This window comes from Macrosteles quadrilineatus, unplaced genomic scaffold (genome assembly GCF_028750875.1).
Source record: "Macrosteles quadrilineatus isolate MER2022 unplaced genomic scaffold, UCM_ALF_1.0 Scaffold_1__1_contigs__length_201487025, whole genome shotgun sequence".
Classification (NCBI taxonomy): Eukaryota; Metazoa; Arthropoda; class Insecta; order Hemiptera; family Cicadellidae; genus Macrosteles; species Macrosteles quadrilineatus.
Genome location: NW_026542594.1, coordinates 103,029,303 through 103,051,524, shown reverse-complemented (window position 1 = coordinate 103,051,524; position 22,222 = coordinate 103,029,303). Strand labels below are relative to the sequence as shown.

Genomic DNA, 22,222 nt, shown 5'->3' with positions numbered 1-22,222 from the left:
CTTATTATCAGGATAGTACTGGGGTAATACTAGTGCGGACTTAAGCACCGGAAAAGGTGCAGGAGATGAGCACAACATCTTTTAAAACAGCTATTCTAGGTATATAGTAATAGTAATGTTTTAATGTTATATTCAACGCAATCTTTTCGACATTGTCGGTCACCGTGTGTCATTGTGTTTTTATAACTGACTCCATTCTGTACAAAATGTGCAATATGAATAAAGTTATTTTGATTGATTGATTGATTGACCGATGAAGGGATAAGAATCAAGTAATCCACACCAGGGAGTATTGTAACCACAGATCAAGCCTATAAATATCCATATTTTGTTACCCCCAAGTAGCTGGAGTACAGGACAACAGCGTTCCGTTGAAACGCAACGTTTGATGGATGCGGTGAAACGTTTAGTGTAGATCTGGCCTAACCTTCAACCATGCAACTAAAAATTTTGCGTTTGAGTTTCAAGATTCACATTTTTTTAGTTTTGGTTTGATACCTATTCTAAATTTCTGGTGTTGCCCGTCACTAGATGATTACACAGTATTTAAATACCTACTTTGTTTGAATTACAGCGAACTTGACACCATAATTGTTTAAATGTAAATAGACTCACTCACTTGCGTTTATCAAACCAGATTGCTTCGTATCCCCTACGCTGCAGAGCAGTCATGATGACATTCACGTCGTAGTTTCCAAGTCCTAGAACTGAGCGGTGGGGGTTGATCCACACATCAGGGGACAACGACTGACAGATATCATCTAGCTCTGCCTTGGTAAATGCTTTCTTCTCTTGGAACAGGTTATTCAATGCATGCAGTGCACATAGTTCTCTGACCTGCAGTCAGCATTCAGCAAAACTTAGCATGTTACGTAAGGTTTAGAGATATGCATTTGTCTTATTTTTTTACAAATTTACTAAATCAAAACTAATTATTTTTGTCCAGAAACCATGTATTTATTTCCCTTGTTTTTTTGAAGTTTTTTTTCTCTCTTTTGAACAGATTTGAAAGTTAGACTGGAACTGGTATACAGTAGACTGGTTCGATATGTTTGGATTTACGATTTAAACAAATAGCAAAGGTAAACCAAAACATGCACATGCACAGGAACTAGAACTACCATATTGGCTAAATAAAGTAATGCATACTTCCAAAACATTGCCATCCCAGTTAATTTTGGACTAACTCCATCTTGTTTAAATTTTTATGTAATGGCAAAATATATCAAACCAACTGGTACTTTTCTTCACTTAAAAATCCTACCTGTTTTTCATGATATATTCCATTGTTGCACGGGTTCATTTCAAATCAGTACTATAGTAACTAATAATACTATTTATAGACAATAATTAGTTAAAACAAAGTTTGTTCAACTTGTGCAGATTGCTTCTCCAAACTCTTAGAGCGTTCACCTACAATCAAACAGAAAATAAGCAACTAAGTCTCACATAAAACAATACAGTATCAAGCTTTTATAAAATAACAAACATTTCACTTGATCCCCAAATCAATCAAGTAACAAAGTCTTGATAGTTAAAGAAAGCAAGTTGGATTTATGTTAGCGAGTTTTGGGAAAGTTTTTTTTTTTTTTTTTATAACAATGCATGAAGGTTTCAAATGGTGTTTTTGAAGCCTAATTTGTTTCAATAACAATACCAGTAAGCTCATCTACTGGTATTGTTATTGAAACACCTAGTCTTTGAAACAGTTTTACTGTCCATTTAAGAAATATTACAATAGGTAGTTTACACAATTGTATCATACAAAAACTAGAATGAAAGAGGGTTATCAGGCTACTTACTGAATAAATATATTCCTTTAATTATTTTTAAACAATCACTAATTCGTCCCTGTCTCAATGTATGATGATTGCATGAGCTATAAGTAAGTTAGAAATTATTGTTTCCAAACATTTTCTTTTGCTTCGACAATTTACCTCTACTTCCCCTGTGTATGTATGAATATTTTACTTTCAAGTGGCAGGTAGGTTCTCGTAATCAGAAAACTTAAACATATTCTCTGAATTTACTGGAACAGCAACAAGTCACATGATCAGATAGCCACAAACCGCTAGTCGTTTCCGGCCAAATAGTCGCAGATTTTATTGAGCGAAACATAGACTCTTATGCATTTTGTCATACGCAATCTCCTCCTAGACATTTAATTCAGCATTGCCTCAAGGATTGATTTATGACAAATGAAATGGGTTTACATTCCTTACGTCGTCAATCCTTAATAGTCTCAGGCAACTAGTTTTGAAACAACTGATGTTTCATTTTCAAGCCTTTGTCGTCATTCATCAAATTATTTAATCACATTGTTGAATTGTGTCATAGCCGTCTCTAGTATAAGGCCGCGGCCTTCGATGTGGCAACGCCGCGACTCATCCCCACCCTGCTCCAACTCCAGGTATTGCCGCCAGCGGTAAAAAGTGCAACATTTCGCCAAAACTGCGCTTATTCACATTGAAAGCTATGAAAATGGAACCAGTTCAATAGATTCATTTTTAGCATGAAATGCCGCTTACAATGTTTCAGATTGTATTACAAAATACTAATTAATATGTTTATATAAACTTATATCCACTACTTAATTCCAACCCAGAATATTATGCACAAGCGATATACATTTGTAATTAAAAACAGAACCATTTTGGAACCTAGTCATAGTCATAGTCAAGAATCTTTATTCATAGTATACATAGTTGTGCATGAATCGTGACAAATAAGTTAAAACTAATGCTTAAAACTATGATAACGCCATTTTCAATTCGTCTAAAGAGTACAAGGACAGGTCCATTAAATATTCCTTGAGACATTTTTTAAAAATGTTGGGTTTTTGTTCTGTTATAATTTTCAAAGGAATAAATTTAAAAAATTCATGACCTGCATTGACAGTCTTTTTTTTAAGAGCTCTAATTTGTGTTTTCCAATTACAAAATTATTTTTGTTACGTGTATTGTAGTTATGATTATTTTCTTTAATTGGTGGATTAAAATTTTTGTTTTTGACAAACATAATACATTCAAGAACATACAAACCATAAACAGTGAGGATCCTTAAATGTTTAAAGTGTTCTTTTGCAGAATCATCTTTGTTCATTTTTAACATAGCTCTGATTGATTGCTTCTGTATTGTCAAAATTTGGTCTAGGTTCAAATTTGAGGTGGCTCCATATACACATATGCCATAAGATATATGGGATTGAATATGGGAAAAATAAATCATTTTTAAAACTTCAATACTGCATAGTATTGACATTTTTCTAATCACACAAAGACCGGAATTTATTTTATTGATAACAAGTTTACAATGTTTGTCCCAAGACAAGTTGCTGTCCAATGTCAGGCCAAGGAACCTTACGGCTTCTGTTATTTCAATTGGTTGGTTATTTACTTCAATATTAGGATTGGAATTGTTTTTGTTTTGTTTTGTTTTGAATGTGACACATTTGGTTTTACTTTCATTTAATTTTAAATTGTGATTATTAAAAAAATCCTCAATACAAGCTATTTCTATTGTGGAAAGCAACTCAACATCTGCAGTTTTCCCAGATACTTTAAGATTAGAGTCATCTGCATAAAGATACAAACCTGTACATGGGGCAAAATTTAGACACTTTTTAAAATTTGTTAAGTAACAAATGAAAAGTAAAGGTCCCAGGACCGATCCTTGAGGTACACCAGATCTTATTGACCCCATATTTGAACTGTATTTTGATTTATAATTGTCTTTAGTGATGTGAGTTATTTCAACAAACTGTTGTCTATTTGATAAGTATGATTTAAACCAATTAAGAGAGTTATACCTGATTCCATTTTTTTCTAATTTAAAAAGTAATAGTTCATGATTAACGCTATCAAACGCCTTCGATAAATCTGTAGCGTCAGCTGATGACGTTGTCATAGCAACGAATTATGATTTGATTTAGTCTGATTTTTGTTTTCTACAGGAATGTACACAAAATTTAATTTCTTTTACTTATTTGGTCGTATTTCATTTGATATACACAAACAACCACGACCAAAATGGTGACCCCGACTACAACCGTTATCTAAAGACTTATTTTCTTTGAAGAGTTTAAATCTTTTGTGTTTCCTCCTTCGAACGATGTCATTAGAAGACCTGCAGACTCAACTCGCCGAACTTAGAACTGTGAATGAAGAACTGCGTCAACGGATTGGACAACCCAGCACTTCTCAAAACATGTCGGTCAACAGAGTAGCCGTGAAACTTCCGCCCTTTTGGCCTGAAAGACCAAGTCTGTGGTTCTGTCAAGTTGACTCGCAATTTCTTATATCTGGAATTACCAACGACGACACCAAGTTTCACTACGTGGTCTCGCAATTGGACACAGGAATTGCTGCTGAAGACATCATAATAAACCCTCCTCAAGGCGACAAATACGGACATCTAAAAAGGAAACTGATTGAACGCCTCTCTGCATCCGAAGAGCAACGTGTGCGGCGGCTGCTGAGTGAAGAGGACCTTGGAGACCGCAAGCCTTCCCAGTTTTTGAGGCATCTTAGGTCTCTTGCGGGCTCGACTCCCCTTCAAGACAACATGCTTCGTCAACTGTGGCTCAGACGACTCCCTCCTCATTCACAAGCCATATTGACTACGCAACTTGAGCTCTCCTTGGACAAACTGGCAGAACTGGCTGATAAGATCATGGAGGTGGCTGACATTCCTTCAACACCTGGTATTTGTGAAGTCTCTTCAGGTAACGCTTCTTTATTAAATGCAATAGAATCCCTCTCTAAACAAGTTCAAGCCTTATCAGAAACCAGAGTACGAGATACACAGGTGAGACCTAGGGGTCGTTCCCAGTCTCATTGTAGATCAGGAAACGAGCCTAATCCCACTAAGAACTGGTGCTGGTACCATAGAAAATTCAAAAACAATTCTCCATGCTCTTTTCAGGGAAACCTCAGCAACAATCCAAAGAGGCCGCAACGGATTGTTCAAATGCTGGCGGCCGTCTCTTTGTGATGGACAGAAATTCACGAACTAGGTTCCTTATCGACACTGGGTCTGATGTGTCGTGTTTTCCTAGACGCCTTATCAAATATAAACGTTTTCCTACTAGCTATTCACTAAGTGCTGCCAATAACAGTGAAATAAAGACTTATGGTACCATGCCTCTCACCCTTAATTTAGGCCTTAGACGCAATTTCCCTTGGAGTCTAGTGGTAGCGGATGTTTCAATACCTATATTAGGTTCAGACTTCCTTTCACACTATCACTTATTACCCAATTGCAAGATGAAATGTTTGGTTGACAAGAAAACGGGATTGAATGCCGAGGGAATAGTTTCTAAAAACAATCAAACTAGTATTAAAGTTATATCTTTCTCCTCGCCATTGGCAGAAGTTTTTTCTGAATTCCCTGATATTATTCGTCCTCCAGGCTTACCTCGTGCTGTGAAACATAAAACAGTTCATCATATAAATGTTACACCTGGTCCTCCTGTTCACTGTCGACCACGTCGCTTACATCCTCAAAAACTGAAAGCTGCCCGGAAAGAATTTGAGGAGATGGTTAAGCTTGGTATTGCTCGACCCTCTGAAAGCCCCTGGTCCTCTCCTTTGCACATGGAAAGGTGAAAATGGATGGCGTCCTTGCGGTGATTACCGCGCTTTAAATGCTCGTACTGTTCCTTACAGATACCCTGTACCACATATTCAGGATTTTTCGTTCAATTTAGCAGGCTGTACACATTTCTCTGCCATTGATTTGACCAAGGCTTACCACCAAATTCCCGTCCACAAAGATGACATCCAAAAAACAGCAATCACCACTCCATTTGGGTTGTTTGAATTTCCATTCATGACTTTTGGCTTGCGCAATGCGGGTCAAACATTTCAAAGATTCATAGATGAAGTTATTCACGGCCTTGACTTTTGTTATGCATATATTGACGACATTTTAGTATTTTCCCAGTCTGAAGAAATACATAAAGAACACCTAAGAATGTTGTTTGAACAACTTTCTGACTATGGAGTAGTTGTAAATCCATCTAAATGTGTAATTGGTGTACCAGAAGTTAAATTTCTAGGTTATTTAGTCTCATCTGCTGGGACACGTCCACCTCAGGAGAGAGTCACTACTCTACAAGACTACCAGTTACCTCAGACAATGCGTGGTCTTCGCAGATTCTTGGGAATTATGAACTTTTATCGTAGGTTTCTGCCTAAGGCCGCTGAATTTCAAGCACCTCTGCACTCCCTACTTAGTGACGCTGATTCAAAAGGTTCCCTTCCTGTGCCCTGGACTCCAGAGACAGAAGAAGCTTTCCAAGCATGCAAGGCTAGCTTATCATCAGCAACACTATTGTTTCATCCTAAACCTGATGCTCCTCTTGGTCTCTTTACTGACGCCTCTGGAGTAAGTGTAGGTGCTTGCCTCCAACAGTTTGTCGATGACTCTTGGCAACCTCTAGGTTTTTTCTCCAAGAAACTATCATCCAAACAGTGCATCTGGCCTGCATACTACAGAGAACTCCTCGCTATTTATGAAGCTGTGCAGCATTTCCGTAATCTCTTGGAAACAACTTCTGTCACTATATTCACAGATCATAAACCACTTATTTATGCCTTTCAACAGCTCAGTTACGCCAACTTTCATTCATCTCTGAGTTTTCGACAGACATAAAGCACATCAGTGGCTCACAAAATATAGTTGCTGATGCTCTGTCACGTGTTGAAGCCATTTTTTACTGTTTTAGATCATGAAGCCTTAGCCAAGTCGCAAGAGTCAGACGAAGAACTTCAAAATCTCATTTCAGAAAGTACATCAACATCTCTTAGATTGGAGAAAGTTCCAATTCCTGGAACCAATTTGAGCCTTATCTGTGACACCTCAACAGGAACTCCTAGACCCTTTGTGCCATCAGAACTGCGACGTAGAGTTTTCGACCAGTTCGACAAACTGAGTCATCCTGGAATACGTGCCACAACAAAACTTATCTGCGATCGTTTTGTCTGGCCTTCCATTCGTAACCATTGCCACAAATGGACTCAATCTTGCCTCGCATGCCAAAGATCTAAGATAACTAGACATGTTTCTACCCCTCTTGGTGATTTTCATACACCTTCAGAACGTTTTTCTCATGTACACATTGACCTAATTGGCCCACTTCCCTTATCAAAATCTTCTAGGTACTGTCTAACTATCATAGATAGATTTACTCGTTGGCCTGAAATTTGTCCTATTGATCAAATAACTGCCAAATCTGTTACTTGAGCGTTTGTCTCTACTTGGATAGCTCGATTTGGATGCCCACAAAAGTTGACATGTGATCGTGGATCCCAGTTCACATCGACTTTGTTTAAAGACCTAGCGCGACAGTTGGGCATAAAGCTCCAGTTCACTACCAGCTGGCATCCACAAGCCAACGGTATGATTGAAAGACTCCACCGCCAGTTGAAAGCTGCTATAATGGCTCACAGCAAATCAGACTGGACCGAAGTACTGCCCTTTGTCCTTCTCAGAATAAGATCTGCTTTCAAGGAGGACATCACTACTTCATCAGCTGAACTGGTGTACGGAGAACCACTGCGTCTTCCGGGAGAGTTTTTCGTAGTACCTTCCCACGAGAGCAACGAGCCACAAGGATTGGTATCAGGGCTGTGTAAGCATATGAATCGACTAAGACCTACACCCGCATCACGCCACATTAAACCAGGGTCGTTTGTGTTCAAGAACCTAAGCACTTGTGACTTTGTATTTCTTCGACAGGACTGTTTAAGGAAATCTTTACAGGTCCCATATTCTGGTCCTTACAAGGTCATATGCCGTGACAAAAAGACAATTACCATCATTGTAAGAGGCCAGGAAACTAAGGTATCTTTGGACAGGGTCAAGCCAGCCTATATTATTGCAGATGAAAATCCTATTCCTGAGCCCACGAAACGTTTGGTGCCGACTGGACAAGCAGAGGAAACCTCAAAAATACCACCATCTTGTCAAACTCCATCTACGAAGTCTTATACAACTCGTTCTGGAAGACAAATCCGACCACGGGTTACTTTTCAAAATGATGGATAGATTCCTTTTCTCCGTGGGGGCTGGTGGAGCGTCAGCTGATGACGTTGTCATAGCAACGAATTATGATTTGATTTAGTCTGATTTTTGTTTTCTACAGGAATGTACACAAAATTTAACTCTCTTATTAAACTACTTTTCTTTTACTTATTTGGTCGTATTTCATTTGATATACACAAACAAATCCATGAACACTCCCAACACGTGCTCACCCTTGTCAATTGACTCAATGACTGATTTGACAAAGCTAACAATCGCTGTAATAGTGGACCTATCTTTCCTAAATCCGTGTTGGATGTCTTCTAGGATTGAATTTTCTTCTAAGAACGCAGTTAATTGATTAGAAACAATTTTCTCGTAAATTTTAGATATTGGTGATAGCAAAGATATTGGTCGGTAATTACCAATATCTGTAGCCTCATTAGATTTAGGAATTGGTATTACTTTAGCAATTTTTAAATTGTCTGGAAAGATGCCACTAACAAAAGAGGAGTTGATTAAATGAGAGAGAATTTTACTTAGCTGCTTTCTTACAAATTTTATGACTGACATTGGAATCCCGTCATGGCTGGAGGATAGTTTGTTTTTTAAAAGAATTTATAATTTTTTCAATTTCATCTTTATTAGTGTCACGAAAATAGAATTGATTTTGAATATTGACACAGGTTGAGCCGGTCGGAGATAGTTGTTCACGGATATCTCTGGAAGTCTGTTGGCTACAAGAAGGGGACACATTAATAGGCCTGTCCTTCACAACATTGATAAAATAAGAATTGAACAAATTACTAATTTCAAGAGGATCTGTAACTCTTTTGTTTCCATTTACTAAAAATATGTTATTTGTGCAATTAACTGAACTTTTCCTGGTTTCTGAGTTTATAATATCCCAAGTAGATTTAATTACATTTTTGGATTTCTTAAATCTTGCTATCATAAAACTGTTTTTTTTACTTCAATCAGTTTTTTTCTATAGATTTTATTCCTTTGGGCAGAGCCCCAAGGAAATTTACATCGTTTCTCTTTTGAGGGCTCACCTACAGACCAATACCTTTCTTTAGACACCCCTACCAAGTTTCTACGCCCAGCCGTTCTCTCAAATTAGCTGTGACAAAAACCTTGTTTTCCTCTATAAGAATAACATGGGATGGGAATTTAAAGGCCACTGGGGCAGAGCCCCGAGGGAATTCTCCATGTTTCTCTTTTGATGGCTCATCTACAGACCAGGACCTTTCTTTAGACACCTCTACCGAGTTTCTACGCCCAGCCGTTCTCTCAAAATAGCTGTCACAAAGAAAAACAGTTTCAAATTAATATATAGATTTTACATTTTATTAAACATATGATTGTACTAGCTGTAACCCGCGGGCTTTGCCCCGTTTAACTTCTTAATTTTCAAGATTATCTCGTTCGCATGGCTCAATCAGGTCCTGGTTGAAGTTTGTTCGCTACGCTCACTCACCTTTAGGTTGGAGCTCGTTCGCTACGCTCACTCACCTTTAGGTTGGAGCTCGTTCGCTGCGCTCACTTGCCTTCAGGTTGAAGTTCGTTCGCTACGCTCACTCACCTTTTGGTTGCAAATTAGCTGTTGTCATAAATGTAAAAGAAATAATAGTGCTGAACCCTGTTGGTAATCCTTGTAACTTTAATGCTATTGAACATCATAGAACAGAACCAACTTGTTTAATTGAAACAGCTGATAAGATTCAATAATTCCATTTCTCATAAGGTTAACATGGGAAACTCCAGAGCCACTGGGGCGGAGCCCGAAAGGATTTTTGAAATAAGAATATGCCTATATGTTAATCGGGAATGTGAGCTATCATCATGCCAAATTTCAGCCCAATCCGACCAGTATTTTTCGCGTTCACTTGTCACAAACATACATCCATACATCCATACATCCATACATCTAAACTTTCTCATTTATAATATTAGTAAGATTAAATCAAAAGTAGACCTAACCTAAATATCAAAAAACCAAACAATAATATACGTACTTTCTAAATTAACTCTTTTAATCACCTAGGCCTAAAACAATTTTATTAGGGCCTTTAGATGGAATTACTTAGTTTACAGCATTTATCTGTATTTATCTTAAACAAAAAGTATCTCGAGTGAGTCAATTGCTCACTTTACTCACTAGTTGCACAAATAACTATTACAAATCAATTATTACTATAAATATAATGATTATGAACATCTGCGAACGCACCCTTCCCCGCCTCATTCCCTATCTGCGCGAATCCTTTTTTGAAATAAAACATTTTTTACGCCCCCGGTCCCAACTTTAAGTCTAAGCTGTCTGGCGCCCTAGGCTCCAGCCTAATTAGCCTAATGGGTAATCAGGCCCTGGTCAAAGTAGTATAAGAGCAGTTTGAAAAAAACATCAAATTTTTTATCAACTGGAGAAAAATTAACTGTCTGCCAATTTTCAGCTTCTAGGTATTTTCTAAACAATTATTTATTTTCTTAACTAAATTGTCTCCTATTGTCAATTATATATTTAGTATTACATTGTTTAGTTTGTGAATTTAAAATTTGGAGAATTTGACCGTCATGATCTGACAGTAATGTAATTACACCGCTTGCCTTAATTTCATCTTTTTTTAAAGTTAGTAAGAAAGTTATCTATTGCTGAAGTTGATCCATTAAAAACTCGGGTTGGAAAATTTACAGCACAACTCATATCAAAACTCCTTAAAATGTTTTTCAACCTGCAAAGTGTGTTTTTTGCTCGATTATTGTCGGTTTCCAGTACATCGATATCACCTGCAACTATTAAATGTGTATTTTTCAAATTTTTGGAATGATATGATAGGTTACGTACCTTTTTTATTCCGTCGTCAGTCCTAAAATAGTCAAAGGGTGACTAGTTTCGGGTCAGAAATGACCCATTTTCAAACCCACCCTTTGACTATTTTAGGACTGACGACGGAATAAAAAAGGTACGTAACCTATCATATCATTCTACATCAGTCCTGGTGGCAATAATGTTTAAATTTTTGGAAACAAAAGAGTTGATAATACTCTCAAGCCTATCCAAAAACACATTGACATTGCTCTTTGGGGATCTGTATACACCTAACAAGACAAATTTAACCTTATCAATTACAAACATTGTAACACAACACTCAAACTGCTTCTCTTCCAGAATACATTCCTAATGGGAATAGCCACCCGTGACCAAATTAAGTGCTCTTTACTTAAAATTACAACTCCTCCCCAATTAGAACTTGTACGGCAAAAATAAGAGTTGAGCTTGTAATGTTCAATGTTCAAACGATCAATTTCCTGCAATTTTATTTTGTGTTCTGTTAAAACTATTATATCGGGGTTTATTTCATCAAGAACAATTTGTAAGGACTCTAATTTCGTGGCTAAGCCTTGGATATTCTGATGGAAAATTGTTGTATCTTTGAATTTTAAAGTCTTTGAATTTTTGAATTTTCTTTTAATTATCTTTGAATTATGTATACCTAACGAGCGTTTTTACTATTTAAATTCCTTCAACATGTGACCAGTTATTTTGTTCAAATGAATATTATTTTATTTTTGACTCAGCTGTTTAAAAAACAAACTAATATGTTCTTGTGTTTACTTTTCTTTGTTTACACTTATTTATTTGAAATTGACATAAAGGATATGTGTGGACGATTTGTTTAATGATGTCAGGACACCAACGTTATAATTATGTGTACTGTTGATTTTATTGGATGTTTTCTTTTTATTTTAGGGAGTTTCAATTCAGACCTACTGGAAATTGTGTATAGTATGAGTAATTGCATTGTGGTGATATTGATTATGGAAGAGCCAGATTTTCGATGGAAGGTGATATCATTGACTAGGCATAGCTATACACTTCTCAATTGATAATTACTCTTTCTACTGTAGGCTGTAATAAAATCTGTCTTTATACGTGTAAACTAGCTGTTCTGAATTATAGGCCTACACAGATTTAACTGACTACTCCCGTACGTAGGACGGGCTAACACCTCGTTCTTTTAAACTTTATTATGAACTCTGGTCATCCAGTGGTCGACCAAAAATATGTAATGCACCACAGACTTCTCTATCACAACCCCCTGCTGACCCTTGCTGTAAATAAAACATGTGATTGGAATTTCTTCCATTTATTTTGATTTTATGTTCATTTGGTTGTTAGGGTATTTCGTCACCAGCATGGCAACCCCCCATGCAGGCCCATGTAATTTTTTTAAAATTTAAGATTCATTTGTTGTGCTTATTTTTCAGTCTATTTAAATGTATATAACTTAAAGGGATACTGCACATCTACCAGAAAATATCTTTCTAACAGTATGCGTAGATTTTCACTGCGATGCACACAAGCTGAGAAAAAAAGGTTTTAAAGAAACATATGCTGACCTATTATTATATAGATAATATAATAATTTCAAACTTAAGTATGAGACATGCAAAGCTGTTGTGTTATAGCAGAGGTGGCTGTGGTTATAGGCTATCTTAAATTTTTGTCATTGAATGTTCATTCAGAACTGTACTGTAGTAGAAATAAAACATATTTCCACACCTCTGCATTGGAAATGTATGCAATACATGCAAATTAAAATGTACAAACACTGCTGCGCAAGACTTTGGAAACATCTTGCATATTTAAAATATTTTAAAATCAGTATCAATAGTGTACAAAAACTGTTTGTTCATACTATATAGTACATACAACTTATTACCTACTATTGCTATTTTAGTTTTATATTTTTTATCCAATATGTTTTACGTTTATTTTAAATACGGTAGGAAAGGTTGTGCTGTTTGGTATTTTTATATGTTATCATATGTTGCATATTTGATGTTTGTTTTTATTGTATTGTTGTTTTGAGCTTAAAGACTTAGCCTACTTTTGGGATCTTGGCTAATAAAGTATCTATGTTTAACTGTGGTGTGAGTTTTACCTTCTGTGTGGTGGCCTGGCTGCTCAACAGATATTGCTACACTTGTAACAAATTGTCCAGTTTGCTTGGAGCAAAGAAGTAACAAATCAGAACCTCTACTGTTGACTGAACTACCAACAAATCCCTAGGAGTCTTTATTGACCTTTTGAAATGTAATGCGAAATGGTATTTAGTTGTGCAAAACTACTATTCTAGATTTCTTGAACTGGTTTATGTGGATGCATTGACTACCGGAGCTGTGGTTGCTAGATTGAAAAATATATTTGCTCGACATGGAGTACCATATGTGGTAAGAGCTGATGGAGGTCCGCAATTTACTTCTCAGGATTTTAAAAAATTTGCTGAAGAATATGGTTTCTGTATAGTGACATCAAGCCCAAGGTATCCACAATCAAACAGAGAAGCAGAAAAAGCAGTTGACATAGCGAAGCGGATTCTAACGAAATGTAGTGATCCAAATCATGGATTGTTAGAATATAGAAATACACCCTTAGAGTCTGGTCTTTCACCTGCAGAGTTACTTTATTCACGGAAGCTCCGATCAACATTACCGTCAATAAATAACTTCAGACAGGTAACAAGGGAAAGATTGCAAAAGTTTAAAGAGAAGGATTTTTCAATCAAGGAAAGAAATAAGAGAAACTACGATGTAAGGAAAGGTGTAAGAGATCTCTCACAGCTTGATCAAAATGACAAAGTTTGGATTCCAGATTTAAAACGTTATGGACATGTTGAGAATAAATCAAATCATCCTCGGTCCTATCTGATAAATACACAGGCAGGGAAGATCAGAAGGAACAGGAGACATATAATAGCTGTGCATAGGCCTATTGAAAATGGTGAAAATCGATTTGAACACCAATACCAAGAAGACCAAGGAACTGAAACTGATGCTGGACATAATTACAATAGCAACGAAAATGACAGACCTAAAAGCAGGGCCGGTTTAACCCATACGCGAACTACGCGGCCGCATATGGCGCCACGAAAAAGTGGCGCCGTGTCGCCAACGGAACAAATTTTTTTACGTGAACAACGTAATTTTGTTTATTTTCGCTCAGAGTTCAAGTATACCACAATAAAGGCATTAATTCTGTTTGTACCAACAGCACTTGAAAAATGTGTATATTTTGTAAAGCACTATACAACTCAAGGACTCAATGCCATTTGCAGTTTCGATTTTGTAGTGAGCTGACGCTCGGCAGCGTACAGCGCGGCGCCTGTGGGTTTCATTTCACGACTCGCTCATGCTCGAGATGGGATGAGCAAGCGCGCAGCGCCAATAATTGTCACAACAAGAAACTTCCCCCTCCCCTCTGACTCTTACATCGTAGAGCAGAGCACTACGTTGTATTGCACTCTTTTAGTGTATTAGCGTATTAGCGTGTATCGGTATCGTAATGGCGTTGTTTTGGTGATTCATGATTGTAGATAAGTGAATGATTACGAGTGTTTTAAGTTTAATTTATATTTAGCGCATTAAATAAGAAGAAAGTATAAACTGAATAAATTAGTAAAACATCTAGCGAGCCGATACTAAGAAAACAATGGCAGAAAAAAAGTCTGGCACTTATTATAAAAAGGGCAAGGCAAATTTGTAAGAGGAAGATAAAAAAAGCCAAATCAATGAGTAGATTTTTTGTTTAAATCATCTGGTGGCGAGTCCAGTCAGCCCAAAGAAATCACGATAGGAGACGGCAATGATGTAATGTTTACCGTTTGTGATCAGCTGCTTGTTTTAATCTTTTCATGGAAAACAAAAATATAACCTTAATTACGTCATTGCCGTCTTCTATCGTGACGTCATGATTGACTGGCATTACGGCCTGTTTTTTAGTGTGGCCTTGGTTTTGCTAAAGTTTATATGATGAGTAAACATGTTAAATTTATACGAATAATAAACAGTCTTTTATTGCAAGCATTCTTCTAACCTAAACTTATAAAAAAGTTCTTCCCAAAATTATTGGGAAAAAATTCACAAATACGGTTATGTTATGTTATTGGTTTGGGGGAGGGGGGTGGTGGGGGGAATCCTAAGTGGCGCTGATTCGGGTGTTCGCTTAACTCTGAAAAATTCCTAGAACCGGCCCTGCCTAAAAGAAGTGTAAAACCACCTCTTAGATACTGTGATTCAGATTTTTATAAATAAATTTAAAAAAGAGAAAAGAGAAGATGTGCTGTTTGGTATTTTTATAATTGTTATCATATGTTGCATATTTGATGTTTGTTTTTATTGTATTGTTGTTTTGAGCTTAAAGACTTACTTTTGGGATCTTGGCTAATAAAGTATCTATGTTTAACTGTGGTGTGAGTTTTACCTTTCACTTCAAATGTGTATTTTCTTAATCAGAACGTGTTACTTGATCAAGTGTAAATGTATAGCACTAACCCCACTCATCTTGACACGGACCTTCTAGAGGGAAGTGAAATAATTGCATGTACCCTTCAGTTTTTAATGCTTTTGTGTGTTTACTATTGCACCCCGGCACGACACACTTGTGAGTCATAACTAGGGTTGTTATATCCCTGGAGATTACAGGATTTTGACGTTCAAAATTTAGCTCCGGGAGATTTCTGCAAATATAGTGAGAAATCTCCTCTTTTTTGCTGTCTATTAAAATAAATTATATAGCCTAATGGCACTTTTGGAATAAAATAAATGTTAAGATTTGCAAATATCGTTACCGTATGCAAAGACTGAAAAATGTAAATTTCATATTCTCCACTAGGCCTATCGTTTTTTTTTTTTTATCATTGGTTTCACTTTGGCTAGCATTGTAAGCTACGTCCTTAGTTAATCGTCTGTTTCATGCTCCCAGTCCTTCAATTCACGTCTGCTGGCCAGTCCGAGGGAATCCTTGTTCTCGTTCACTACCAAAGCCGAACCAAGTCTAGCAGAAAGAGAGCATCTGTTTAAGTTATTCGGTTATTTGTTATTTTTAGTGAGATGTGACAAGCAAGATGCAACATTTTACGCTTTTACGTACCATATTTGAACAGGGCTAGAGATATACAAGGGCTAGGCCACGCGAGCTCAGAAAGTGATGCCAGGTGGCTCCCCACCACTCCGCCGCTGTGACGTCACGGCGATACCTCGGGCTCCCGGCACCGTATATCTTTGCCTGTGTGAGCGCTGGTATTACCGCACATTTAGCATTTATTAAGCTCTATGTTGGACATTTTTTATTAGGTATTAATGTAGGCTATTTTATAAAAGTAATTGATTTTCAAATAGGATTACGTATAACACCAATTTTAATAAGTAAAAAATTAACTTTATTAGATATTTAAGGATGGGAGTGGAATGTAAAGCGATGGCTAAGATTACTGTAGTTATTGATCCAATGCATTAAAGTTACTGTGTAATATCTGTGTTCGTATTGCTCGAATGTATCTTAATGTATGGATTATTAATTGTATTTATTTATTACTTATTCATACCTTTTAGGATTAATTGAGGTTAATAAAAATACATTACCTATACTTAGTATTTTGTAACTTTTACAGGAAGGAAAAGAATTTCAATTAATCAATTACATTTTATTATAGGCCCTACATATTTCAATACATTAAAATAACATATAGTTGCAAAAATACATTAAGTTGCCTGACTAACTAACCTCAATCTCTGTTGACCAATAACTAACAAGTCGAGTTTGGGTGTGATTTTACTTTATCAGTTTACATCGTGATTATACATACGTTGTAAATGTTTGGTTACGATATTGTTTATTGTGCCTCGACTGTAATGTGACATTACTTTTAGAAACTTGAGACACTATTTTTTAGCCAGTTTTTGTGAACTTCATTGACTGTTTACCAACAACGAATATCGCGGGTTTGACTTTATCACTTAAATCGTATTTATTAGTTGTAAAAATTGTACTTATTTAGTTTATAAACTGTTTTATGTGGATATAGGCCTACTTACTTAATTTGAGGTCTGGGACATTACATTTAGCCCGTTTTCGAAACATTTCGTCATAATTAACAAACGATTTAATCGCCAAATGAAAAAGGCACAGCAGCATTTTATAGAAAAAAGCTATATAAAATATTTATTTTTTTATATTTGCTTTTATAGCTATGTATATTCATGTAGGGGAATAAGTTTACTTTCATTGTATATAGTTGGTTTGGGTTTTTAAAATAATATATACGTGTGAATAACAAAATATTTTTCAAGACAAATATAAACATGTATTAAAAGTCATAAACATCTATTGAAATTATCAGTATACATAAACAATTCTTACTTCATTTGATCTCCAATATTATTGCCTAAAAATGTTTACTTTTACTTTATCTCTTGATAATACATTTATTTGGATTTTATGTGAAATTTGTTGTGCAAAATCGTTAAACTTGTCATTTTATTGTTTTTGGGCCATAACTTTGTATAGATGGTAATTGGAATCTTTTTACAAATTCCAAACAATTTGTATATCTTATGAAACATTTTTGGTTCATGCAGCAATTTTTTACCTACTGACAATATTTTCTACAATATTTTTAATATTTATTTCGTTGCCATTTTCAAATTCTTCATTTCATAACGAACACTTCAAGTTGGAAATAATAAATACGGTTCGAATAGGTTTGATCTGTTGGTTTAGTTTATATGAATTTTCGAAAATATGATTTCAAAATCGCCAAAAATGCCTTGCCACTACAGAGTTTGCCCATTGCAAGTTGGAGGGTTAACGAAACCCGCTTTAAAAATCACACTATAAATTATATTATTATAAACACAATTATTAATATGCGCGTAGATTCCGGGCGACATATGCACTGCCGTGCTAGGCTACCGTCACGCACCGCGCCGATGTATCTCCGCTACGTCACTGAGGAGGGGCGGGGGAGGGGAAGTAGGATCAGGCGGCGACGGCTAACATCAAAGGAGTGAGCCAGCCCTTGTATATCTCTAGCCCTGATATTTGAATATTGACAATGTAGCAACAGTAGGCTAGCCTTTTTGTTATAAGTAAGCTATCTCGTTTTTTTTTTACATCGGATGAAAAAAAATTCTCATGATCTGCTCCATTATATGCTGTTTATTTTTTAAAACCAACATGACAGGTTTGATGAAATTTAGGTTGTTTATCGGTTTTTTTTTAATTTTTGGGCTTCTCCGTTGTTTTAGGCCTACGCAGTAAAAGAATGTGATTTTTGGAATTAGCGTTGAATTTCAAGTAGCACGAAACTAAAAATTTCAAAAATCGAGTACAGATACTATATAATTCATATAACCATCACTTCTAGATAAGCATTAATTAATCTAATAAATGCCTGAGTTATTTTAGACGTGGAGTGCTTTGATTGTTGACTTGAGTCTACTGTAGGTGTAACACCTTAGTAAGATGTCAAACAAAATATCAACTCTTTTACTCCTCAAAATGCTCATCATGATCACCTCACTAGATTTAGGCATTATAACCTTGGCTGCACTTTACTTTAGGTCCTACACTCATTCGAATGAAACAATCGAATAATCGATATTTTCATTCGAATGAGTGTAGGACCTAAAGTAAAGTGCAGCCAACAAAAATGTGCGACAAGATTAGATCTTTTTTAGGCATGTGAGGAGGGCAGGTCGGAGCTTATGTTTCTGTTCAATACTGTTGGGCTGCACTTTACTTTAGGCCCTACACTCATATATCATATGAGTTATATCATATATGATATGAGTGATCATATCATATATCATATGTGATATATCGTTTGTTAGTTAAGTTAGGTTAGGTTAACCTTACCTAACTTAACTAACCAAACGATATATCGAATGAAACAATCGAATAAAAGATATTTTCATTCAAATGAGTGTAGGACCTAAAGTAAAGTGCAGCCATTTAACCTTGTTACTCCATTTTATGTAAGGCAAACCTGGCACTGTCATGTTTACCATCAACTCGCTCTTTTATAATAAACTCCCATTAGCTATTAGAAATTTTCCACTCAATAGATTTAAGAAAACTGTAACTCTTTTTCTAAAGGACCAATCCTACTAACTTACTCTGTAGCTGACTCATGGACGATCGCCTCCTATCATGACCAGTTAATCTGATGTAAAATATCTTATCTAAATCTTTGTCTCTGTTCTTACCTCGTTTTAAGTGTTGTGTCTCAATTTCTATGTATTTTTACAATGTCCACTTCTTGACTTGTCCTACTTAATGCATATCTGTAGGCCTAAGTTTAAAGGAAAAAATCTATTGCCTATTAATTGTCTAAGTAGACATAAGATGAAGATTTGAGTCTTACAAGTTGCAATGTAATGCAATCATATAAAATCATTCTATTATTATTAAAACACTATAAAATTTCAATAATTATGATAATTATGGAAACAATGGCTTAAAACTACATAGCAATAAAATTTCCTCAATACTTACTTAAGTAGATCCCTTATAACTTTGGTTTTTAACCTTATTTACTAAAAAACTAAAAAAAAAGCACACATTACAAGCTAAACACTTCAAAATTTACTTGTTCAATGATTTAAGTTAGTATGTTTTACAAATTATTAATAAAGTACTCATTTCTATCTAAGACAAACTTCCTATCCTGCCTTACTTTCTTCTTCAGTGTTTGTTATCGTGTTATTTACTCATCATCAAGCGATAGGGATCAAGCAAGCTGCTAGCAGACAACAGTTGAAAAATAACGAGACACTTTGGAGAATCTGAAACTGACAAGACGAGATGACAGATGACAGCGAAGCCCAAGCCAAGCCAATCAGCCACAATAGTGTAGGTAGAGAACTCAAGAGCATAGATTATATTCCCAAATATTATTTATGGTGTGAATGTTTATTTTGCTAATCAAATAGTCAAACTATGATGTCAATTCAAAAGTCGAAAGGCCTCCTATACAACCCTTTAATCCCTGAAGACAGACATCATCCAGCTCTAAACTGTGTCTTTGCTCAGCCATCCCCATTAAGTGTCAGACGCAGATCTATACTCAATACAAGAAGGTGTAACCTGCAGAGTGTCTTCGAAGACCTGTCCGTGGCCAATCTCGATGCGATAGCCTCGGCTGGGGATGTAAATGAATCGTTCCAGCTGCTCATAAACACCATTAGACATTCAGTTGAGAAGAACTCCCCGATGAAAAGCTGCGGACCCTCCAGGTTCCCCAAAGAGCTTAAGCTCTTAACTATTGAAAAAAAAACGTCTTCATAAGATCTACAAGTTGAACCTGGACGAAGCTTCCTACTGTCGTTTTTCTGCCGCCAGAGCTCAATGCAAGGCCTTGTCCACAGCCTGTTTTACAAATTACATTAACCACGTGGAAGATGTCCTCCCACAAAACCCCAAGATTTTTTGGTCCTATGTAAAAAGCCTCAATAGCTCAACCTCAACCCCCACCTCAATGTCTCTAAATGGAACTTCCTCCGATAGTGACCAGTCAGCTGCTGAGTTATTTGCTACATACTTCTCCTCAGTGTTCGGCAAGGATGACGTACCACCTGACTGCTTCACCCCTGTGTCCCAATTATTGGGGTCCCACTCGTTCTACCCTATCCAAGTGCATGAAGTCCGCCAAGCAATTTTTAACATTGATGCAAACAAAGGTTGCGGTCCCGATTCCATCCCGCCGGCTGTTGTAAAGCACTGCCGCCGCCTACTGGAACACCCACTTACCAATCTCTTCAATCTGTCTCTGTCAAATGGTATTTTTCCCGACATCCTTTAAACCAAGTCATATAATTCCAGTTCATAAAAAAGGACCTATAAATGACGTCAAGAACTATCGTCCAATAGCGCGATTCTCTCAGTCATCTCAAAGATCTTCGAGAAAGTCGTTCTGCCTAGATTCAAGTCCATCATCTCGCCATTCGTCTCCCCCAATCAGCACGGCTTCTTGACTGGCCGCTCCTCTTCCACAAACCTGATGATCTTTGCATCAGATATCTTTGATGCGTTTGCCAATCTTTACCAAGTCGATGCAATCCAACTCGATTTTGCGAAGGCTTTCGACTGTGTCAGTCGTAGGCTCTTAGTGGAAAAGTTAAGGACCTTCAGCTTTGACGGCTGTTTTATTCGATGGATCGAAATCTATTTGCAAGACAGAGTCCTACAAGTCAGGTACAACGGTTCACTTTCTCATCACTTTTATGCCACCTCGGGAGTTCCACAAGATTCCTTGCTTGGTCCCATACTATTTATCTCGTTTATAAATGATATCACTCAGACCTTCAATGCAGCTTCCAACTATTCGCTGATGATCTTAAGCTCTACCAAACAATTTCATATATTGATGTTCTCGACATTCTCCAGGTTAGTCTAGATTCTGTAGCCAGGTGGTGCATTAGGAACAAGATGTCCTTAAATGTCAGCAAATGCAATTATATCACCTTTCATCGTATATCCAACCCCGTCCGGAGGAACTATACAATTGATGGCAAAGAGCTTGCTAGATGCTCAGAGATTGTGGACCTCGGCGTGTTGTTCACCCCAAACCTCAGCTGGGATCGCCAAGTCCACTCTGTCTGCAACAAAGCCTTGCGCAACCTCGGCCTAATTCACCGAGTCTCATCAACCTTCAATAGCATCTACTCGCTAAAGCTGCTATTTCTTTCCCTTGTGAGACCCCACCTGGAATATTGTGACATTATCTGGTCCCCTCACCAACAATATCTGAAGGATGAGCTGGAAAGTGTGCAAAGAAGATTTGTGCGGCTCGTGGGTACTCGCCTGGGATACAGGTTCCTTGAGGCTCCTATCGATGATCTGCAATCCCTCCTGAAGCTGCCTTCACTGGAATCCCGTCGCTTCAACCACGACGTACTATTCCTCCAACGTCTGGTCACCTCTGAGCTTGATTGCCCAGAACTACTCCAAAAGGTCGGGAACCAGGGTTCCCACTGGTACTCGCTCCACCAACCTCTTCACGATGCCGTGTTTCCCCCGGACGTGCGTGAGGCGGACAGTGCGTGAGCCGGACAAAACAGTTTCGGGTGGGTAATTGAGCGGACGTCTCCCTGCATCTACCCGGCTCGCGGGGAATATCCCCGTTACCGAATCGTCCGAGGAATTATCGTGTTTTGCCTCCCAGCGCCCAGTTCTTTCAACCACACTTAAACTACCGAAGCAATATAGCTCTGATTTTGTAGGTTAATAGCTAAGAGACTATGTTTTATCTATAACTAGCAGAGTACCCGTCCTTCGTACGGGGTTTGCATATAAGTATAAATGTTTATTGCAGTTATGGGAGAAGACGCGGTTTAAGACAATTTGGTCTTT

The 22,222-nt window shown here is 37.1% G+C and overlaps 2 protein-coding genes across 3 annotated transcripts in view; one reads left to right on the top strand and one right to left on the bottom strand.

The window, feature by feature from the left end:
* The window catches only part of LOC129001622 (josephin-like protein), an 85,105-nt gene extending 65,494 nt beyond the window's left edge, over positions 1 to 19,611 (bottom strand). For both annotated transcript variants that reach the window (XM_054429099.1, XM_054429025.1), the window contains exons 1-3: positions 19,367 to 19,611; positions 1,265 to 1,413; positions 620 to 837 (exon numbers count right to left, since the gene is read on the bottom strand). In XM_054429099.1, coding sequence (XP_054285074.1) covers positions 620 to 837; positions 1,265 to 1,303 — 257 coding nt within the window. In that variant the 5' untranslated portion in view covers positions 1,304 to 1,413; positions 19,367 to 19,611. The remainder of the gene's footprint in view (positions 1 to 619; positions 838 to 1,264; positions 1,414 to 19,366) is intronic.
* A 737-nt stretch (positions 19,612 to 20,348) lies between these two features.
* Positions 20,349 to 21,916, top strand: LOC128999398 (uncharacterized). The gene is made up of 2 exons (XM_054425891.1): positions 20,349 to 20,504; positions 21,257 to 21,916. The coding sequence occupies exons 1-2, from the start codon at positions 20,349 to 20,351 to the stop codon at positions 21,914 to 21,916; spliced, it is 816 nt and encodes a 271-aa protein (XP_054281866.1).
* The last annotated feature ends 306 nt before the right edge of the window (positions 21,917 to 22,222 follow it).